General features: G+C 36.0%; 2 protein-coding genes across 3 annotated transcripts in view; one reads left to right on the forward strand and one right to left on the reverse strand.

Annotated features, from left to right (window-relative positions):
- Nucleotides 1-10,391, reverse strand: part of LOC144967881 (HEAT repeat-containing protein 6-like) — a 37,271-nt gene extending 26,880 nt beyond the window's left edge. The window contains exons 1-8 of one of the 2 annotated variants that reach the window (XR_013644476.1): nt 10,193-10,391; nt 8,571-8,678; nt 7,191-7,328; nt 6,558-6,679; nt 5,905-6,019; nt 5,211-5,303; nt 4,102-4,269; nt 3,212-3,302 (exon numbers count right to left, since the gene is read on the reverse strand). Coding sequence is in view for 1 of the 2 variants with exons in the window: in XM_078905621.1 (XP_078761747.1) it covers nt 3,212-3,302; nt 4,102-4,269; nt 5,211-5,303; nt 5,905-6,019; nt 6,558-6,679; nt 7,191-7,328; nt 8,571-8,678; nt 10,193-10,369 (1,012 nt within the window). In the remaining variant the exon portion in view is untranslated. The remainder of the gene's footprint in view (nt 1-3,211; nt 3,303-4,101; nt 4,270-5,210; nt 5,304-5,904; nt 6,020-6,557; nt 6,680-7,190; nt 7,329-8,570; nt 8,679-10,192) is intronic. The other variant, XM_078905621.1, reaches the window with a different exon arrangement.
- Nucleotides 10,392-12,278: 1,887 nt separating this feature from the next.
- On the forward strand, nt 12,279-23,286 carry LOC144967883 (small nuclear ribonucleoprotein Sm D3-like). The gene is made up of 2 exons (XM_078905625.1): nt 12,279-12,737; nt 22,940-23,286. The coding sequence occupies exons 1-2, from the start codon at nt 12,425-12,427 to the stop codon at nt 22,999-23,001; spliced, it is 375 nt and encodes a 124-aa protein (XP_078761751.1). The 5' UTR covers nt 12,279-12,424; the 3' UTR covers nt 23,002-23,286.
- The last annotated feature ends 991 nt before the right edge of the window (nt 23,287-24,277 follow it).

The following is a 24,277-nucleotide window of genomic DNA, read 5'->3' on the forward strand; positions in this document are numbered from 1 at the left end:
GTAGAAAAGTGCCAGAAGACAATAGAGAATAAAAATTTTTTTCGCGGCGGTGGTGGGGTTTGAACCTGCGACCTTATTGGTACGACAACTCCGCCTGGCAGGTGAGAGCGTGGCTCTACCGTGTGAGCTATCCACGAACACAAAAATATTCGTTTCAAACCCAAAGTCATTTCTAGATCCCTCTCTCACCCACTTCTTGAGATCGCCGATTCGTTCACCACCATCGCGAAGTAATTTTGACCAGCAGTTAAGCTTAATAGCCAATATTCTCATCACAAACATATAACATAGAAACGATTGAGACATTGAGTATGCTCCGGTGTATGGGGTGAATTTTTAATTCAGAAAAGTGAGTGGAGCAGGCACTTATGTTGGTAACAACAAGATATGAAGTGAGTAGAAAAGTGCCAGAAGACAATAGAGAATAAAAATTTTTTTCGCGGCGGTGGTGGGGTTTGAACCTGCGACCTTATTGGTACGACAACTCCGCCTGGCAGGTGAGAGCGTGGCTCTACCGTGTGAGCTATCCACGAACACAAAAATATTCGTTTCAAACCCAAAGTCATTTCTAGATCCCTCTCTCACCCACTTCTTGAGATCGCCGATTCGTTCACCACCATCGCGAAGTAATTTTGACCAGCAGTTAAGCTTAATAGCCAATATTCTCATCACAAACATATAACATAGAAACGATTGAGACATTGAGTATGCTCCGGTGTATGGGGTGAATTTTTAATTCAGAAAAGTGAGTGGAGCAGGCACTTATGTTGGTAACAACAAGATATGAAGTGAGTAGAAAAGTGCCAGAAGACAATAGAGAATAAAAATTTTTTTTTTTTTCGCGGCGGTGGTGGGGTTTGAACCTGCGACCTTATTGGTACGACAACTCCGCCTGGCAGGTGAGAGCGTGGCTCTACCGTGTGAGCTATCCACGAACACAAAAATATTCGTTTCAAACCCAAAGTCATTTCTAGATCCCTCTCTCACCCACTTCTTGAGATCGCCGATTCGTTCACCACCATCGCGAATAATTTTGACCAGCAGTTAAGCTTAATAGCCAATATTCTCAACACAAACATATAACATAGAAACGATTGAGACATTGAGTATGCTCCGGTGTATGGGGTGAATTTTTAATTCCGAAAAGTGAGTGGAGCAGGCACTTATGTTGATAACAACAAGATATGAAGTGAGTAGAAAAGTGCCAGAAGACAATAGAGAATAAAAATTTTTTTCGCGGCGGTGGTGGGGTTTGAACCTGCGACCTTATTGGTACGACAACTCCGCCTGGCAGGTGAGAGCGTGGCTCTACCGTGTGAGCTATCCACGAACACAAAAATATTCGTTTCAAACCCAAAGTCATTTCTAGATCCCTCTCTCACCCACTTCTTGAGATCGCCGATTCGTTCACCACCATCGCGAAGTAATTTTGACCAGCAGTTAAGCTTAATAGCCAATATTCTCATCACAAACATATAACATAGAAACGATTGAGACATTGAGTATGCTCCGGTGTATGGGGTGAATTTTTAATTCAGAAAAGTGAGTGGAGCAGGCACTTATGTTGGTAACAACAAGATATGAAGTGAGTAGAAAAGTGCCAGAAGACAATAGAGAATAAAAAATTTTTTTTTTGGTGGTGAACGAATCGGCGATCTCAAGAAGTGGGTGAGAGAGGGATCTAGAAATGACTTTGGGTTTGAAACGAATATTTTTGTGTTCGTGGATAGCTCACACGGTAGAGCCACGCTCTCACCTGCCAGGCGGAGTTGTCGTACCAATAAGGTCGCAGGTTCAAACCCCACCACCGCCGCGAAAAAAATTTTTATTCTCTATTGTCTTCTGGCACTTTTCTACTCACTTCATATCTTGTTGTTACCAACATAAGTGCCTGCTCCACTCACTTTTCTGAATTAAAAATTCACCCCATACACCGGAGCATACTCAATGTCTCAATCGTTTCTATGTTATATGATTGTGATGAGAATATTGGCTATTAAGCTTAACTGCTGGTCAAAATTACTTCGCGATGGTGGTGAACCAATCGGCGATCTCAAGAAGTGGGTGAGAGAGGGATCTAGAAATGACTTTGGGTTTGAAACGAATATTTTTGTGTTCGTGGATAGCTCACACGGTAGAGCCACGCTCTCACCTGCCAGGCGGAGTTGTCGTACCAATAAGGTCGCAGGTTCAAACCCCACCACCGCCGCGAAAAATTTTTTTATTCTCTATTGTCTTCTGGCACTTTTCTACTCACTTCATATCTTGTTGTTACCAACATAAGTGCCTGCTCCACTCACTTTTCTGAATTAAAAATTCACCCCATACACCGGAGCATACTCAATGTCTCAATCGTTTCTATGTTATATGTTTGTGATGAGAATATTGGCTATTAAGCTTAACTGCTGGTCAAAATTACTTCGCGATGGTGGTGAACGAATCGGCGATCTCAAGAAGTGGGTGAGAGAGGGATCTAGAAATGACTTTGGGTTTGAAACGAATATTTTTGTGTTCGTGGATAGCTCACACGGTAGAGCCACGCTCTCACCTGCCAGGCGGAGTTGTCGTACCAATAAGGTCGCAGGTTCAAACCCCACCACCGCCGCGAAAAAATTTTTTATTCTCTATTGTCTTCTGGCACTTTTCTACTCACTTCATATCTTGTTGTTACCAACATAAGTGCCTGCTCCACTCACTTTTCTGAATTAAAAATTCACCCCATACACCGGAGCATACTCAATGTCTCAATCGTTTCTATGTTATATGTTTGTGATGAGAATATTGGCTATTAAGCTTAACTGCTGGTCAAAATTACTTCGCGATGGTGGTGAACGAATCGGCGATCTCAAGAAGTGGGTGAGAGAGGGATCTAGAAATGACTTTGGGTTTGAAACGAATATTTTTGTGTTCGTGGATAGCTCACACGGTAGAGCCACGCTCTCACCTGCCAGGCGGAGTTGTCGTACCAATAAGGTCGCAGGTTCAAACCCCACCACCGCCGCGAAAAATTTTTTTATTCTCTATTGTCTTCTGGCACTTTTCTACTCACTTCGTATGTACTTTAACCAATGTGTTCATCTATTTAATCATTGAATCAGCAGAATTAGAAATAACTCATGAGATTAGAAAAGTTGTGAGAAACGTATCAAGATGATGAGCAAAAATTACAAGTATTTCCAAGTTCTGGAGAAAATAACTATTAAAATCTTACCGATTTGGGCGGAGGCATCATCATCTTTTCTTTTATTTTTGCGATTTCTTTTTGATTTTGGTATCCCAATTCCACCTCTTCTGGTCTTTTTCTAAAAGATAAATCATTAGACATTACTTCATTCTATCTACTTTGGAGATGGGAGGGGGAAGGTGTGGGGAGTCCCAGTAACTCAACTGGTAGAGTACTTGTCTTATACATAAATGGACCTTGTTCGAATCAGTATGGATTGTTTCGTTACGAACTCTCAATTTACCTAATAGTGATTGGAAAGTTGGGTCTAATTATATCTAGTGGAAAGTACTTTGTAAAAGACAACATCCCATCTAAAAGGTAGCAAGCAGTTTCCACTTTTCCTTACAACTCTAAAGAAACAGGACAAAACCCAAAACACAATAATATATAATATGAAAAATGACATAATTACTCAGCTTTTCCATGGAAAAGAATGATTCAGCAATATTGATACAACTCAAATAATTGTGTTGTCATGTCAGGTCATATATTTTACTGATGAGTATCAAAAGATGAAGAGACAAAAGCATTCAGCAAAAGAAGAGAGATAATATGTGAATTACTAACAAAAGATACTGTTGTTCAATGGAAATACATCTGGTTTGCTTCTTAAAATGAGGATTCTGAATTTTAACCCTCATCACACGATAGCAGTAAGTCTTTAGAAAAGATTTTTTAAAAAAAGCTATTCCTTCATTTATTAAATCATTTCAAAGATCACGGGTGAAATCTATTTTGAAAATAAAAATGAAAACCATCTAAATTATATTAAACAAGTATTTTTTCCCCAATTGAAAAAATCCCATGATTTTAATTAATAATGGAAATCAGGAAGAACAAGAACAGATTTCATTGCTGGAAGATAAAAATCTTACTTCAGAATTGCTGCCACTATTTTGTTGATCCCCCTTGGCAGCTGGTGTTTGTGGTTGTGCCTGTATAACTTTGGAGGGACCCACAGAAACCAGTGGTGTAACCATTGTCGGGTAAAGTTGTGATGGAATGTTAACTGTGTGACTTGTTAGACCAAAAAACATGTAAGCCTAATGAAAAAAAGAAAAGAAAAAAATGTATTTTATTTTTTAGGAATCTATGAACAGAAAGTAAGATACAGGACATCAAAACTCAGTGCATGGCCTCTTTGTGTCAAAGCCAAGAGCTTTTTGCAATCTGATATAAATCATGATTTATTAGACTTACTATTTGGGAATAGATTCTGGGATTGGTAGAAATCAGCTGCAAGAAAGTGCAGCCTTTGACACAGGTTTTCAAGAAAATCAAAACATGCACATCACACTAAAATAGCGTAACAGTGCTATATTTGTTCCCAAAGCTGAATATATTTGGATCCAAGTTTCCATTTCATGCAGTTCAAACTGTCACTTTGTACTAGCATAATAGCAATATTGATTACTTCCCAGACACTAGATACTCATTTAAACCCCATTCAAGTTGGGTGATATGTGTGAACTGTTTTACTGAGGGTCAACGTGCCAAGAGCCAGAATTTTGCAATCAATGTACTTTTCCAGTCACTGACCATGCTCAAAATCGCAAAGCTTTTTCACAATTAGAAATAATGTATAACTCCGCTATTATTAGAACAAATACAGGGATAATATAATATTCAGAAAACTAATATTAAAAGGAAGGATATTTAATGAAATGAGACTTCTGAAAGCTAAATCAGAAGAGCTCCTGACTCACACACAAATAATTCAAATAGGACATTTTCAAATCCATATATATAGAGTCATCTTTTCTACCAACCACACAATCCATCCAATAATAAGCTAGTCTTTAAGATCTGGCAGAAAGTATCATTTGATAGACTAGTATCCTATCCAAGGCATAGCCAGCAAAAAGTGTTACTGTTCAATTAATGTTACTCTAGCTGTATAAAATCTGGTGCCATGGATCTTCCAACTCTGTAGCACTACATTTATATTACTAAGATACAGAAATACATAATAAATCATTCTCACCCTGACAGCGGCAAACAGAACACCAAGTTCCACATTGGGCAAACGCTTGAGGATGATAATATTCTGGATTCCACTGAAGCAATTAATCAAAAGCTGTGTGAGGAAAATGTTCAAGAATTAGAACTTGTATGTCTCTTAGTTTTACAATAAAAATTACTTAAAGTTCATTTATATGGTATCCATGTCTCTTGAAAACAGCTCTTTTAAAGCTGTTTGTTGTCAGCTTATAAGCGGTGCTAAACATCATGCTTCCCAATTAACAACATCACCCGATGGCTGTGTGAATGGGGTTTCTAAAAGAACTAAAAACTTTGGACTATGCCACATTTTAAAGATAATTCTGGAGATTGCATGCTGTTTATTATTATCAATAAGTTAGGTCCACCTTTTAATGTAAAACATTTATTGACATTTCCAGACATATCAAACGATTTGGCTCTGTGTTCAAACAGAATCAAGAAAAATCAGATTTTAAAAGTTTTACAATTTTGTTTTATCTATACTTGCAACATTTCAATGTCTTAACACTCAAGAAGAGGATGAAGGAACACAAGATAGAAGATAAATAAATTTAAGAGTTATCCAAATTCTGCAACTCTCTTGGGTCACAGTGTAACAACTAAAGCAAATGTTACAATCAGGGTTGCCAATTCAAGAGGAAATTTTGTTACTTAACTTTTACGCTTACACTCACCTTGTGTTGTAGCGGTGTGGCCATGGTGAGGTGAGGTGCACGATGGAGTAAGTGGATTAATGTGTCGAAGCAAGCAGAAAGGTGACAGACATCAAACAAGTGTGCATCTGTCACTCTGAAATAAAAATAAAATAGGGACGTTCTCAATCATTTCAAAACATTTAATATGCAAAATAAAATATCTCTCCAAATAAGATTGAGGACTTTTTCAGATTACAAGCCTTAACTCTTTGTATAAAATTCAAGAACTTCAAGGATCGATTGGCCATTCCAATTATGAGCAAGAGGACCCAGTGGCTCAAATGGTAGAGCCGTATACTGGTACCTAAATTTGAATGATCCAGGTTCAATTCTGCAAAATTGCCCAGTAAGAGGATTCTGGTTGCTGCAAAATTTGTTCTCTATGTTGTTGACTTAAAATGGATTTCATTATAGAAAAAAACAACAACAAAAAAACAACAAACAAACAACAAAAAACGCAGGAAGTGTTAGTATGAGTATTTCAATGCAGCAGGATTTTATGTCTTCAATGAACAAATGCCTGTGCTGGTCAAAACAACCTAATAAGCATAAAGTTCTGCATATTTCTACCTAGAACATAGTCCACATTAAGAGAAAAGAAATAATGAAACAAAAAGAACAAAAAGACTGACTTGATGTCGGTGATAGCAACAATACATTTCACTGCCTCCACCACAACTTCTTCTTCGCAAGTTGTGTAATCTGTCAACTGTAGCAAAATTCCATGGGCTCCTAAAAGGGTGTCGTGGTATTTCTGAAATATCCATATGATGAATTAAGTTTGTTTCTCTGCGGTAATTATAGCTACCACTCTTCGGGAAAGTTTAGTAATTAATGTATCAGTCTAACCCATTCATTTGTTATAATAGAGGGATGCCTAGTCGACAAATGTGTATTTTAAAGGGTACCTGACTAATCTGGCCTCTTATGATTATGATTAAGATTAAAATTAGAAAACTACACCAACTCACAACCTCTAAGTCATTGTTTTGTTTTTATGTTTTTAAGGGTTCTACGGCAATTGCAACACATTAAGGCTATTTCAGCTTCAAAAAGTCATTAACACTAGAGGCAAACAGACATTTCTTGATAAACAATAAATAGTATTCATATCCATATAGCACACTTCCAGAAATTCACCATGTTCAATGGATATAACAATGCTTCATTTATTTATCCTGTAGGTCAAATTGGACTAAATTTTCATGTCATTCAGTTCAAGTCATTAAAAAAAAGACAACATTGTAACCCTTTGTTTAATATACCTGAATTTTAGAGGAGTGGTCTTCACAAACTGCTGAGAGAGCATTCAAAAGATGAATGTGTACAAAACTTTGACACCTCTTGATGCCCTCAGTGAGGAAATAGGTCACAGAATCTAAATCTGAAACTGTCAGAGGTATCTGTGAAATTGACAAGTTTTGATGTGATATTTTACAGTGAGCAGCATAAATAAGATAATGATAAACATGTGTAAAGTATAATCGTGTCTAACAGTATTAATAGAGCCGATTTGTTTTGTCTTGTAAACCTGTAAATAGTTTTAACTAATAATGGTGCTGGTGTTATAGTTTCAATTAGTTACAAATAGGTGAAAGAATTGCTTTCAAAATTTGCAATAAGGATAAATGCTTTTTAAAAGCAAGCTCGTATACCAAAGAATTCCTGTCACATTTGTACTCTTTCATAGCCATTCAAGCCAACCAAAGGATCTCTTTTTTTTTTGTATAGTCAAATGAACTATAGAGAATCTTTAGCTAATAATTCTTTTGTTACAGGAGGCCCCATTCTGTAGATGAAGCTTTGTCCACAAGTTAAGAAATTTCTGACAGTTGGTCTATTAGTATAAAAGCAACATCTGAAAAAGACTGGTTTTTGCGAGGATGCATGAATGACTTTGATAAGATACAAACACTGGATTCAGTTTCATCTATATCATCTGTAAATTGAAATTCCATTACTCAAAATTGAAATTTCCAATACAATATATACTAAAGGACCTAAGTTGGATATTCGTTTTAGAAATGTTTGTGTGCAACTAATCAGAGAAAGTAAAAGTTGTCATATGCAATGTGGCGAAAAATCGAAAGGTGAAAATACTGTTTAATAGTAATAGTAATAAGTTATCTATAAAGCGCTCAACTTCCACATAAATGCTCAGTAAAAATGATATACAAATATTAGTGGATCTGGCAAAGAAAGTGAATGGAACAGAACAGTTGGGATGAGTCATGATGGTTGACATTGAAACAGTTGAACTGGCAAGAAGACCTCGTATTAGTGAGGGGCTTCATGCATATTCAAAATTGTAAAGAGATAGTAAAGAGTCTAAAACAAAAACACATTCTTTCCCAAGCAAGATTTAGATCCAAAGAGCTTTTGACTGATAAGAGTGTACGAAGCTCTTGGCATCAAGATTCTTAGCACTTTGGTGCAGTATGAAAATGTATTAATAATAATCACTATTATCAACATCATAATAATTAATAAGAAAAATATTATTCTCTTTTATCGTCAATATCTGTTCAACTTCAAATGCAGGGTTAAAGAAAAAAATTATCTTTGCTCAGAAAATACTTTTAAAAAGCATGCTGTTCATGCATTCAAATAATATCAATTATATCATCATAATTAATCTGACTCACTGATTTCTTTTCACAAAAAAAGCTTATGAGAATGCAAGTCTTGGCAACAAGTCTGTCATGATGAAAAGGTACTTGTCGAGAGAGCTTGGCTAATAAAGCACTCTCTTTCTGAAAAAAAAAATATATATATATATATAATTATAATAATGACAATGAAATGATTATAATAATGATGGTGAAAATGAACTTGAATTTTGGAGTGAAAAAAAACAAAACAACAAAAAGCAGGTATAAAAAATGTTATTACTGAAAACAAGTTTCCTTTTTCCTAAAACGACAACTATATTGCTTTGTACAAAAATAAAAGTTAAAAATGAAATCAAAAGAACAGGGAGACCATGATTATTTGACTCCTTGGCCAAATTAGCAGCTTTGACATGGGAGACCACAATTTTGGTCTTCAGAACTATCATGGCCTGTTTTGATGGGGAGACCTAGATTTTTAATCATGGAGACTACGATCACTTCCATTTTCTATGTTGATGCATTTTTTGTTTGTTTTTTATTTTGTCTATTTTTAAGGCATTGGGGACAGCGTGACTCAGCGGTACTGTCTTTGCTTTGTACCAAAAAGGTACCAGGTTTGATCACCCGGATCTCTGCTGTGTGGCCTTGAGCAAGTCACCTCACCCTAGCTCAATTTGAAGCGCTACACTGCAGCTGATGCCACGGTTATTCCAATTCCTTGGAATAGACACTAAATACAAATTTCCCCTATGGGATGAATAGAGGGAATTTTATTTTTAAAACTATTATCATAACATCATAAAAGGTAATATATTGTAAATTACCGGCCATACATTACAAAAATAAGCTGGGTTTTTTTGTTTTTTTTAATTTCTAAACTTTGCTTACAATTAATATGGCTTCCTACTTGTTTTGATAGATTGAGTACAGTTTGTTGTATAATTTAGTTTACGTCCACATTATGTTATGTCATATTTGTTGTATCTAACTGTTCTTTATTTCTGTGTTGTTTCAGATGTTGTACTCAATGTTATACTAGTGGTGTTTCTTGTTGATTAAAGCTTACTGTAAAGCTATCATCTGAACTCATTTCACAGTACATCCTCTATCCTTGTTAACAAAACTTCTTGGGGATTTTCCCGGTTGTTTTTTTTTTTTTTTTGACGTCTTTTGACTTTGACCAAAACATACATCATACAACATGCATTCTCTCTTTCTCACACTCACACCAACTCTCATTTTTAAAAAAATTCATTTTGGCTCTGATTATTTCCTTGGTTTTTGATCAACTTTGCGGGATCTATTAATTTGAGGTAAGGTGAGTGCCTGTGTGGGTTTTCCTATCTCTTGCATAAGACAACTTAGTTTAAGTTTAATAGTTTAATACATTTAATACTAATATACACACACACATTCCACAATCAACCTAACGATTGACTGTTGCTGACTCATTTGAGCATATATTTACAAGAAGATGAAAAATGAAAATGGAAAGTAAGGCTGGAAAAAACCCTTCGTTAGCAGAACAAAAATAAAAAGGGACCTTGAAAAATAAAAAGTGAAAATTGTAGTGAGTGTACTCCGGGAGGCCTTCCGATTCCGAACCGAAAGCTCCTCGGTCTAACTAAGTCGAGAGCATCTCTTTCAATAAGTACCATATTTCCTTGTAAAATACAGCTCGCATGATCGACTGAAACAATCTCATCAAGGAGTAAATTCAGTGTTGTCTTTGATTGCTCGTCATCCTGAAAATGAAAAAAGAGAAGTCTTCTGAAACTATCCTGATATTTCCGTATCTGAGAGTCATCGAAGTTATCCCAGGGCGCAGCCATGTTGTTTTCTATGGCAGTGACGAGAAATGGATAAACGCTTAGGAATGGTATGCAGCTAATATTAAAAGTAATACACACGTCTCTAAGGATCTGATCAAGGATTACTATATTCAGTATAGTTGTCCTTGGATCTGATTTGAAAAAGGTTTAAATGGGGACATGGCATTGACGTAAAAGGACAAAACAATAAGGAATACGTTTTTGATAATAAAAGTACACGGTTAGAATCGCATTTATCCTGTGCTAAGTGATCTAAGATACAAAGCATACGTTGATCATGTGTAAAAAATAATAATAATAATAATAATAATAATAATAATAATAATAATAATAATAATAATAATAATAATAATAATAATAATAATAATAATAATAATAATAATAATAATAATAATAATAATAATAATAATATTATTATTATTATTATTATTATTATTATTATTATTATTTTTATTATTATTATTATTATTATTATTTTTCACACGGACATCGTATTTCATCGAGATAAAATGACATTGTTACTCGTACTGAAATCGATAAATAATCAAGTCTTTATCTGGTAGTCCAACCTATTAATATCTTTACATCCTTAACCCCCCCCCCCCTCCCCCCCCCCTCTCCCCCCTCCCCCCCCCCCTCTCCCCCCCCCCCCCCCCACACACACACAATATTAGGAGAATCATTGCAATCAATTTTGGCTGCATTTGATTAGCCACTGGTTTGATGATGGCATTGAGGTTGATGCTGCCATTGTTGTTGAAATAAATAACAATACGAAATTGAATGTAATCTTCAATTTAATATACGAATACAGATAAAATTGACGTTTCGGGTTTCCCCTTTATCAACAAAACAGGATGAATGAAACACTTCAGACGAATGAGATAATGTGGTAGTAGCGTTGCACTACCACATTATCTCATTCGTCTGTAATGTTTCATTCATTTTATCTGTTTTCGTATATTAAATTGATGCTTACATTTCTTCGAGCTTCGAGCAGCAACATTTACATTTCCCATATATTTGTTGTTGTTGTTGATGATGAGGATGATGATGATGGTGGTGGTGGTAATGGTGAATGGTACATAAAGGGAGAGAGAGAGAGAGAGAGAGAGAGAGAGAGAGAGAGAGAGAGAGAGAGAGAGAGAGAGAGAGAGAGAGAGACTGAAGCTTCTCGATCGCAAAGCCCTCACCGGTAAAGCCACGGATAACTATATGATTGAAAGAAAGATATTGAGAAGCTTTGAATATGGAGGTAATGTGTCATACACATGGCGTACTAAAAGAGTGGTGTTATAGTTACGTCATGGTCATACACATTATTCAAATTCAAAGTATGATGAGAGCGGTGCATAATAAAGGGAGAGAGAAAAGAGAAAAAGGAAACGGATAGTAGTAGTAGTAGCGTATGGCTACACCTCCAAATTTATTTCGTCAACCCAGCTTCCTCGGCCCTAAGGACCGTTTCAGAGCCACCTTCAAGTTTAGTGACTGGACAGTGGAGGACAATGTGATCGCTGGTCTCTGGGGCTGCCTGACATTTCTGTCAGGTATCACTGGTTCCAAGTTTCCATCTGCACATAATATTTGATGCAGTTCTGCCATGTCCAGTTAAGAGGCGATTTGAGGAAATCCAGTATTTCCTGGCGCTATCAGTTGGATCTTTAATTAATCATTAAATCAATAATGTTTCCTCGTCTTGGTGTTTCCCTGTTCCACATTTCTCTCCGGTTTTCCTCCGCACTGAAGTCTGCCATTTTTGTTAGGTGGAAAGGTCTTCTCGATTTGAGTCTTGTTGTTGAATGTGCCCCCTTTATGATTGATTTTATGGGAAAGGGATAAGGAAGGTTATCTAACAAGCCAAACATTGAGTTGAACGATTGACGGTTTTCAATCCGGAAGTATCGTTTATGCGACGATTTTGATACCGCCATTCTTTGTTTTTGTTTACAACCGGCTTCAACAAAATAAAGCCGATCTCAATCGGAGGAATCCATCGTTAAATAAAAGTAAATCACAAACATTTAAACTATTTGCATCTGATAGAACGCCACTATGTCTATTGGCGTCCCTATTAAAGTTCTGCATGAAGCAGAGGGACACATAGTTACTTGTGAAACATCAACCGGCGAAGTATACAGAGGAAAGCTTATCGAAGCTGAAGACAACATGAACTGCCAAATGTCAAACATTACCGTAACTTACAGAGATGGGAAAGTTGCGCAGCTCGAGAATGTATACATTAGAGGGAGTAAAATCAGATTTCTCATACTACCAGATATGTTGAAAAATGCACCTATGTTCAAGAAAGTCCAAGGCAAAGGTGGTGGCGCTGGTCGTGGAAAATCAGCGATCTTGAGAGCACAAGGTAAATTAAATTACGAATATCTAGGGAACTTAGAGTTAGAGACTCTCTCTATCTTGGGGAGGCCTTCCGAAAGCTCCTACATCCCCTGTATTCTTTTTTAAAATATGTTCTAGTAGAGGGTTTGGGAAGGGAAACTTTTAAAAAGAAAGTCTCCCCTCGCCCTCCCAAACCCCCTACTAGAACATTCATTATTTATATTTTAAAAAAGAATATTGGGGATGTAGAAGCTTTCGGAAGGCATCCCCTATCTTGTCTTATTTCAATTATTTTCCGGACCTTAATTTGACTCAATCGGATGGGTTGGTCTAGCATTTGATTTTGATGATGGCTGCGGTCATTCAGTTCAGACTCGGAGTGTAGGTACCTTTGGTAAACGGTAAACGCCCATTTTTGGGCCAATTTGACATTTGGGACTCCACCATCCAGCTCAGCTGACCCGTTTTCTTTTTTTTTTTGGCAGGCTCAATTTCTCCGAACGCTCAAGAAAATAAACTTGAACCCTATTTCTCCGAATGGTCAGCTGGTGGATTGCGGAGGCGAGGTCGATAGCCTAGGGCCTAGTTGATGCAAAAGTAAAAGTAAATGCTCAGAGTGGACAGGGAATTCTTACCGCTAGCATTTTTTAAGTAGGCACTTAAATGAAGGGCTAAATCTGTGTCACAGGACAGTTCTCCCATTCACCTGTGTGACCACTAGTTATCGTTTGTGAGCTGCAGGCTAAAATCATGGTTTGGTTAAATTGAGATATCTCTGGTATTTATTTACAGAATTGGATAAATTAAATACCAAAATAAAGGGTATTGATGAACGCCCTATCATTTGGTACAATTACCGTTTCCCTCCTTAAATTCATTTAGAAGATATTGTAATGGAAAGATACCTTAATTTTAGTGGGCAAGAAAATCAGGCCGTTTATCATCATTCATGAAAAAATTCCCTTAAAACATAAATTTTCATAAAATTCAATCATTTTCCTCTCCAATGATACCATTTTCAACTTTCAAAACTGCTTCCAGGATACCCTTTGAGCATTCCATAAAATCACTCATTTCAAAATCTACCAAAGTCAAAGTAACGCCATTTCAGCTTGGACTGCCGTGGTCAGCGTCAGTCATTGGCTCCTAGCCTTGTGACGTCACAGTGTTTCAGGGGTATCCCCTTTCGTTTTTTCAGTCAGCTGGTGCCCAATTTCAGGCTGATTCCTATAGTAATTTTTTGGGTGTTTTTAAGGCATACAAAAGTGAATAACTCTGTTTCTATATAACCTAGAGATAAAATTCAAACCGTTTTATCATCAGAATGGTATACTGCATCATAGTAAACCAGATTTTATACTGTCATTTGAAAACTGAATTTTCATTTAAGTGCCTATTGTTGACAAAGACGGATTTTATCAAAAAGTTGTGCTATCGCGAATATCCATGATGGCGCGTTCAATTTTGCACGTCGTGCGCTGCACTATCACTATCAAAAAGAGAACTGAAGTAAACTATACCTAACTAGACGGGAAACAGTCCGAAAGCTCCTAGTGCCTAGCGCTAACATTTCTTTTAATTTGTATTTTCACCGTGGATCTTTTGTCATGTGTTTATTTGAAGGGTTCCATCGCAAAACGCGTTATGCGCCAAAATCCTCAAAAAATGTTTTATTGTTTATATTGCCAATATGAGGATCACTTTATACTATAGGAAAATGTTTTTTAGCGAAAAATAAGTTTTAACCGTATTTATTTCTGTGCGAAGTTGACATTTTTTCGCAAACCGCGTTATGCGCCAGGTGAGTTTTTTTACAGAGTGCATTATAACCATTCAGCCAATCAGAAACGCCAAAACTCGAAACTTCCGGCCACACCTTCAATATTGTTTACATCCTAAATCTACCCTAGTTTCCGTTTCTCTTTACCGTGAAAAACCTAACCACATAACTGATAGTGATGGCTATGACAGTGATTGTTATTAGTTGTTAGATATGTGTAATCTTTATTATCTTCTTTTTGATATTTTCATTTCACCATGATTTTCAAGGTAGTGCTGCTGTTTAATACTACCAAATTCTCAAACTTTTCTCCTGTTTTGCAAAAAACCAGTCGAGAATCTAAGGAAAAGGCACCGGTGTAAGATAAATATCTGAACAAGTGTGTATGAAAGGTGTCAGACGAATCAAGAAAGAAAAATGCAAGAAGACAAACCATCCCAAAAATTCAGTCCTTCTTGACTGTCTATTAAGACTGATTTTTGGGATGCTTTTTTCTTGCTTTTTTCTGGCACCTTTCATACTTTCATACACACTTGTTCAGATCTTCAAAAATCAGTTGCAATTAAAAATATGTCAATGGTTGTCTTACAGTAGGATTTCGACAATTTGGTTGAAGCTGAAGTGAACTGTGACCCTTCCTTGAAATGGTTATGACAAAATTTGAAGTTCTTTTTTATTATTTTTTTTTTAATAAAAGGTTCTCTGAGAATATTACTATTTTTCTAGTATTGGTGCGATCTCTTTCTTTCTTTTTTTTTTCCCATACTTTTGATAAATTAATTTTGTTCTGTCAGTCATATCTTATGACATGTATCATTTAAGTTGACCTTAAACCTTATTTTATAGGCTCTAGTATGAAGTCTGCATTAATTAATCATTCCATGTCTTAACATGACATCAATTCGCTTGTTGCTTATTTCTAGAACTCTAGTTTAAATGGTGAAGGTTTATTGGTTAGTTGTATTTTTTTTTTTAATGTATGTGCGTTTGTGAATACTATCCGAGGTCAGATATTATATTCAAGGCTGTTGAGTCATTACTTTTTTCTTTATCTACCGTCAAATTTGAATTACATTTTGCTTTTTATTTCCTAAAATTAAACAATTACCTTATGAGCTTCTTCACTCAACTGAGACCCTGTCCTTTTTATACTCTTTCATTTTGTATGTTAGTGAATATAAAATGTTCAATATTTTTTTCTTCAACATTAAAATCATATTTAATTTTCATTAATTTTGTTTAAAGAATATAAAAGTTTTAGTTTTTAAATTTATTTTGACTTTTCAAAGAATAAATGTATTTTTAAAATCTCAATGCCTGTGGTATTTTTCGTCATTGTCATTCATGTGACACGAAACTTTGCTTTGGGTGGGGGTCTTTGCTGTCTCTTCTTTCCCTTGACTCGAATCAATTCATTTATTTCTCTTTGTTGTGGCTTTGTTCTGATGAGAACGAAATGAGCACTTGCCACGGCCATGTCTGGGAATTTTTGATTGAGGGAAAACAGTCAGATCTAAACATCTTTGATATTGTCCTTTAACTTCGTAAAGTTTAAGGGGTTATTCTCTGCATGATGTATGCATGGCACATTGAAGGTATACTCTCCTCAGACACACTGATATATCACTATTGGGATAATTTTTATTCGAACAAGTTTCTTTGTCTCACTTTTTCTTGTTATACATCAAAAATGGATCTGAAGTCTTTTGACTATTCTATTATATTCCTTTTTCTGATTTTGAATTTGGTATTGAGATGGCACAAGCGCTGCAAAACATCCGATAAGTAGTGACCTGATGTTTTTCGTACAGTACTGTAGTTTACGGCAAAATCACGGCTATGATTTGCGCCTTATGTGATTGAGTTTTAATATTTACCACATCATGAATACATGCTATGGACTTAAGACAATTTCTTTTATTTTCTAAAACCTCTTACAGCTTTCTTATACATTAATATGTCAAAATTATTGCTCAGCAGCCGTTAAATTCAAAGTGATGGATATAACGCATTTTGTGAAAAATGAATTTGGTGGATATAAAGCATTTTGCCGAAAAACACAAAACATATTGCCTGTTTGTATTCTTCATGGATGCAATAGGTTTATGTCATATGGTTTATTCAATGTCCTAAGTGTGATGTTTCAAAAGGATATATAATGCACAGATTAAATTCAGTCCTTGCTAGTGGGATAAAAACATGCATTTTCTCAACTTGCCTCATTTTGGATATAAAGCGTTTTGCGATGGAACCCTTCATTTATTCAATTAGTCATCGTATAGAAGCAGTTTAAAATTTCCTAATTTAACCATTGTTTTGATTCTCTGCACCATTTTGATTTGTGAAATATTGAGTAGTGCAAAGCAGTCCTAGTTGTTTTTTTCCGTAGTGTTTTTATGCACCTCCGTTGACGGTGTATCTTAACGGATCCTTTTTTATGCACCTCCATTATGCATGCACATCCACCCAATTTCATCAGCGATGCTGTGTGTATTTGGACTTGGCAACAGTTATATTGTGACATCTGGAAGAACATCTTTGTTAATAAATAAATTTTAAAAAGAAAAAAAAAAGTCGAAATTTAAATCCAGAAAATAGAAGTTGTGTTGAAGGTAAAACAAGGTTTTAGAAAGACCTTATTAAATGTTATGACCAATCAGGTGGCTCCGTAGCGCAGTGGATAAGCTGTCAGACTCTAACCTTGAAAGTGCTGGGTTCGATCCCATTGTAGACAGTTTATTTTTTTAAAAAGTTTACTTTATTGAGAAAGACATCATTTTTGTTGCTATAGTTCCTGGACATATATTTAAAGCTTTAAATTAATCTATTATTATTATTATTATTAATTATATTTTTTAGAACAACATCGGTACCATTCAATGTGTTATCGACATGCATTTTTATGTAAACGTCAATTGTTATAATTTTATAATATTTTATAATTATCATTAGTGTATTCGTTTACTGCGTCTTTGTCTTTTTATTGGCATTTTTTTGTTTGTTTTTTTTGTTTCAAAAACTTTTTATCATGTTTAAAAAAAAACTTCCTGTCCCATCATTATGTTTATTTACCTTATCTAGGTCATTCACACAACACATCTCTCATTCATCCTTAGTGTTTTATTCGTCTTGTTTTGTTGCTCCAGAGGCTTAGGCATGCTTAATGCCGAAGCATGCTTGTATTCGAAGTTGACATAATCCAAAGATTTCTATGAACTAAATTTCAAGTAATTTCACTCATGTTGGTTAGTCATAATCGCACAACATGACGCGATGTTACTCGATCATTAGCTGCCATTGTGATGTTCATTTGGTTTGGTTTTGTTAAGTTTAGTTTAGTTTTCTCAAGTCTATTTTGATTATATAATAATAACATCTGATAAAAATGGAATAAAAACATTCAGTTTGAAATAACAAACAAAATTTTTTATCACAGCTGAGCTGAGAATGTTGGTGTTGAGGAGGGCGTCTGTCATATTTTGGTGAAGATAATTAAATAATTGAGCTTTGATTGCAGCCAGTGTTTAGGCTTCATTGTATGTAATACTTTAGTTTCTTGTGTGTATATGTGTGTGCATATGTATATGCTTTTCTCTCGATCCCTCACTTGTATTCTTTCTCTCTTTTTCACACTCACATCTGATCTATGATGACTCGTTTGTTCATTAAGTATGGATAACAATAATTAAGAAATAGTATCAGATGTCTTGTAACAAAGCGTGCCTAAAGCCGGAGTTGCCATTCTATAGGCATATAATTTATATAGCAAAAATTTGGTAAGAGACCATTAGAGGCATATAGTTTATATAGCAAAAGTTCGGTAAGAGACGATTAGCGTGCTTGAATCCGAAACTTGCCTAATAACCCTCACTTTTGCATTTGTTGATTAAATTCTTTTGCCTCTGTTTCCATTGAACGAAACGAAAGATGTCATTGTTCTCCATTGGTGTTAACTATGCTGGTTAATGTGTTTTCACATATATGTGTGTGATTGGAAGAAGGCTGTGTGTGATGCATGTCCGACTGAACTGTATGTTTGACCAGTGACTTATGCATGCGACACTTTGCTCTTTTGTGTATCAGTATCAGTGAGGCGGTGGCTTATGTATTAAAATCAAAGATGTGATTAGGGGTGGGGAAGCTTGGATGAGAAGAGATGTGCCAGATATATGGACGCTTTTAAGGACAAGTAGGCTATCCCAGATTTGACTGTTTTGAGAAAATCGACATTGAAGATTTCGATCCCATGAAATGTCCAATTACTCGAATACTATTCAATATTTTTTTTCAAAACTTTCTGTGTGGAATAGTAAGTGTACTTGACGGTGATAGTCATAAAAGAAAGCAACAAATAAATTACAGAATTCTCTTATTTTATTAAAAACAAGTGGGTTGGCCGAGTTGTCCATATTTAAACAGCATCACTGAGCAACGAATTTACATTATATAATAAGGGCTATCCCACCAATTTGCACACCAGGTCATCCCTAGTTTAATGGGCTATCCCATCTTACACATGGACATGTATGTTGCGAAATAATGGGCTGTCCCTCTCACACATGCAGTCAATTTAATCAATTTTCCTACATTAAACACATGTTTATTGCCTTAAATTATATGTTTTATGCGTCTAACACATTACACTGACAATTGAAATGCAAAACATTATCTGATATGATGGCATTGTTGTTTGGTGGGGAGTTTTCTTCATTCAGTCATGAATTCGACATGTCTCATTTTGAAGCCATGTTTGAAGGGTTAGCCCACTTACACACATTGTGTTTTCGGTTAAAACACAAGGCAGTTTATACCGATAACGAAGCAAATAAACGAAATTGATGCTCGAAACCTTTCAGGGGGTAGGGCAACGTCCACTTTTGACCCATATGGGAGCGTTCACATATTACGCCATCAAAAATTTGCCCTTTTTAGACCCCCCTCCCCCAAGTCATCACTTGTCATCATTGACCTGACCCCCCCCCCCCCCCCTCCCCCAACAGATGATGACGTCATCTAATTTAATAAAAACTAAAAGATAACTTTAATTTCACAATATTTATTATTCATTTTTCAAACCATAAACATTGATTATCAACGTTTGATAAAACACATTCAGACATTTTATTAATTTCAGAAACTGTTGATAATTTATGTTTTACGATACAATGGGGACATAAAATTTAAATTTGCAAAGATAAAATCTAACAAACATTATTTAAATTAGGCTACTTGGTGCAGGTGCTATTAAAAAAATTTCAGAAAGTGTAATTTAAAATAGTATAGGAGGCAAATTATTTTATAGCATATTAGTCTTTTAGTGGAATGAATTTCTGTTTCAATTTCCAAACATAAAATTAATTGATTCAAAAATGTTTCTGCCTTGGACCTCTGGCAATGTACTATAAATAGTATCATCAATTTCATCTTCATCGTCATCACTTTCTCCCATTTGCTGTTCTTCTTGTATGCCGCATTTTTGTGAATGGTCTTTCATTGCTGTGATCGAGGAGTGATACAATGAACATTTAGGGCAAGTTCGCCTTTTGAGAAGTGATACCCCTTTCCCATCTTGTTTCTTGAGAGATGGGCAATACTCATCATAGCAATTTATCTTTAGCTGTTTTGAAAGGAACAAACTTTGAAATAGGCTTCCAAATCTTCCATTATTGCCTATCTCCAAACCATCATCACATGAAGCAAGTGGTACAGGTGGTGGCAGAAAATGCTCTGGAAAAAAAAGATGAATAGTTAGTACGCCAAGGTTTGCAGCATGAGTTGTCACTGCATTTCACTATTTGCAGCAGATATTGGGATTGACGAATGTGTTTTATCTTCCAATCATCTGTTTCTTGAAATTGAAGTTTGGGTCTTGGATTTTCAGGTGGAGGGATGAATTTTCCAACTACTGGGTATCCATCTATTATCGACTCTGACCAAATATTGGCTAATATTTTTCCAGCAGCTTCAAAGTTCCTTTTTTCCAGATCAACATCAACAGTCTTGTTGCTTCCATCAAGATGACGTCCATGAATATCAAATGGTAAGATGACAGATGCTGTATCCTTTGAAAGCGGTGCCATTCTTCTTTCCACCTCATTATAAGCACTGAAACCTGGAGCGTGTGTAAAGACAAATACAGCATCAATATCCAGCGCCTTGAAATGTCTCTCCCAAGCAGCGAGTGTCTGTCCGTTTTTTGGAGCCTCACCTGGACCACCATCCACTGAAACAAATACTAGGGGTTTGATTTGTCCATTAACTTTGCTGATGACGTCGAATTCTTCTAAATTCAAGACTGCATCGAAATCTTCAGCATGGGAGAGAGCACTACTGCTGTCGTGCTTGCCACTGCGGATTGCTACATACGTCGGACCACTGTAACCAATGGTTCCATCCTCTTTCAGGGAACATCCAGCATAAACTGATGGTATTAGTTTATGTCTTTCACCAATTGGAAAATCATGGTCAGGAAGTCTTACTTTATACTCCATATGCATGAGGATTGAGCAGTTCAATCGGTTTTGATGATTCCATCATTTAATTAATTTTTCACCTTTTAGCTAATTTATTTGGAATGCCATTTTTGAAGCTCTTGCATTTAATAAAATAGGCCTAATTTGCCTATGTTTTGATGACATCATCTTGGGTCTGACCCCCTCCCCCATGTCAACATATGTCAACATTTGGTAGACCCCCCCTCCCCCCCCTAGCTGATGACGTAATATCAGGGATGTAAATCTTTCAGAATTATTAGGATTTCCTATTTTTCAGACATTTTCTAGCTTCCCCAAACTATTTAAATATTTCTTAATACCTCACTACCAACAACTCTTGTGATAAGAGATACTGCTGTACATATAGAGAATGTGTAGTGAATATCCATTTTCAATGTACTGAAACACTTAATTTACACTACTGTTGTGTCAGTTATGATTATACGTGTATTTAACCATTCAACTTATTTCCACGACAGCTTCCGAATTTTAATTCGGAAGTACTAAGGATTGATAGCGTTCGAATTTCCGAATTTTCCTAATTTTAATTCGGAACTAGATTCACATCTGTTGTGTAAACAAGGAGGGTTATTTTTAGTTTACCGGAAGCAAAACATGGGCTGCAGAATCGAAAGTAGAAGATGGTGGATACATATCGAGTATTCATGACTGAGTTCTGAGTTGTTGTTACACTTTCTTCCTAAGGCTCAATTGGAATGTATTTCTGTTTCTGTAAGTAATTCCTGTGTGTTGCAATTCATTCCAGTCATAATGAGTCTGAAGATACATTTCCCTTAGCCTTGGTCTTTATGAGAAATTTCTATGGGGTCTCATTTCTGGTTGAGACTGCCACGAACTTTTGACTGTGGTGGGGGGGGAAATCAAATTTGTTTGTTCTCATTGAAAGCTACACCAATAAAGTAAAGTAAAGGGCTTTTAACACGATTCTAAACCTAATGTAGTATTTTAATTGTAATGTACTTCTTATTGCCTTTGTTATTAGCAGAAGGGTTTGGGGCCTGAGAGAATGATAAATATCGGGAGGTGACCATCTTTCCAATCTCAAAATTGGCCTTAGTAATGATATGGCTGTTGAAATTTGAGTACGAGTTTTTATTATTGTCAGATTCATTTAGTCATTGGGGGTAATATTTTGACCTGAATATAGTTTTGATATAAAAGTTTAGGTGTTGGATTACGTGCAGTGAAAATAAGTTAAGAATTCCAAAATTCTGATTTTTTTCATTATCCTAAACTAATTTAACCCTGTTTAATCCAGAAAGATAAGAATAATACTAAATGGGCACTGATTTAAGCATGAACAACACCAAATAATGGTATTTCCTCCTGACAAAAAGGAGACATAAATCATTAAAATCCATCCATAAACAAAATAATTTAGATTTTATTCTGAGACTTATCACTCAAAAGTCCTAAAAATGTTGTCACAATCACAAGGCCATTTATCACCTCATTCCTGGAGTGTCACTTGGAGTTTAGATTATTGAAATGAGCTCGCAGAATTTCAGAATTTTTTTCAACTTTGCATTTACATCCCTGTAATATGTGAACGCTCCCCTATGTAATTATTTTAAAAACTGAAAAATCTGGGATAGCCCACTTGTCCTTAAAAGCGTCCATATGTGGGCAGTAGAAGTGATTAGTTGCTGGATTTGTAAAGACCTGTGTGTAATCAACAATGTGATGTGCTGGTTGTGTGTTCTTATTATAGTACACATTCCATGTGTTATTGAATAAACAATACGTATTATAATGAGACCTTACCAAACCCACCCACATTCTTCATATTCTTTGTACAATACTCGACACGGAAATCTCAAACATTTAGGCCCGGTCCCAACTTGTTCGAGATTTCCGTACTGCACTGTATGATCAAGGATATATATTATATATATATCTTAACTTTTTCTTTTTTAAATCTTGTCATTTCAGCTGCTCGTGGCAGAGGACAGAGAGGCAGAGGAGGTGGCAATATTTTCCAGAAACGTCGTTGAATTCATCACATTTTGTCATTTTCATTTGTTTGTGTACGCATTTGGATAGAGAGAAAGTTCAGTTCCTTTTCATCCATGGTCTCCATATTTTTGCTGTTTTTTTTTTTTTTTTAAGACAAAAAGCCCGCAGTTTAATTAATTTTTTTTTTATCATTTTCATCGTCAATGTTCTGAAGTGGAGAGTTAAAGACTTGTAAATATTTAATGTCTGTTGTTTTTTAAAAATCATTTATCATTCATTCATTCAACACTACTGTCATCGTTTCAATAAATATTTAGAAACTACCCTCTGTTTTAATGTTGATTAACTTTTTCTATGTATTGCCAGATATATGAAGTTTGCTTTCATCTCCCTGTTTGTATTTGTGGAATTAGATACGTACTGCACTGGCTTCTCCTGGGTTTGTTTAATGAGTATGAGCCAGGTGTGGGCCATACATGTTCTCTCTCTCTCTCTCTCTCTCTCTCTCTCTCTCTCTCTCTCTCTCTCTCTCTCTCTCTCTCTCTCTCTCTCTCTCTCTCATATATCAATCACTTCTTTTTTTCGCATAGGTGTGCATGGCACTCCAGGGCTCATTTCTGACATAGTGGTTAGCTTTCCGGTCTTAAGGCAGACCTGCTTATACTTCTTATACAGTTCTGATCGATATCGATCTCCAATGATAAAAATATGGTTATTTTGAATTGAAATTTCAAATTCAACGTCACCACGTCAATTAATGTTGATACAATTTCTTTCTCTCCAAATTTGGATATCCATGCTGATTTTTTGGGCAGCTCTTCTTGAAGGTTGGGACCGGGAGGACTGGAATAAGTTGCAAAGCCATCTTTTTCTCTTTCCTTGAGGTTTTGTATCACCTGATTGACACTGGGTCCTTTCTGAAGTATTTTGTTGAGGGGTGTCTAATGGAGTTGAATGGGGTCTTTTGACCTCCCATGGTTGGTCATTGCTGCTTTCTTTCTCTCTATATGTCCTTTTCCAGGGTACTATACTTCCTGTCTTTGTCTCTGCCTCGGCTATTTGACCTCCTACTCCAACTCCTATGGTGGGTCACTGTTGCTGTTTTCTGTCCCCCCTAGACTTCCTTTTCAGGGGTGCTCTACTTTTTGACTGGGTGGGGATCCTGACCTCCCATAGCGGGCAGCGGGGTCCATACTATGTCTTCTATCCCCTTATGTCTGTTTTCCGACATGCTTTCTGTCTTTGTCTTGGAATGAGATTACTTGGTTTTGTCCTGGCCCTGGCTGGTTATTATTTTGAGATATATTTTTTTCC

The sequence above is a fragment of the Berghia stephanieae genome, chromosome 3 (genome assembly GCF_034508935.2).
Source record: "Berghia stephanieae isolate SIO BIC M18660-M18661 chromosome 3, UCSD_Bste_1.3, whole genome shotgun sequence".
In the NCBI taxonomy this organism is placed as follows: domain Eukaryota; kingdom Metazoa; phylum Mollusca; class Gastropoda; order Nudibranchia; family Aeolidiidae; genus Berghia; species Berghia stephanieae.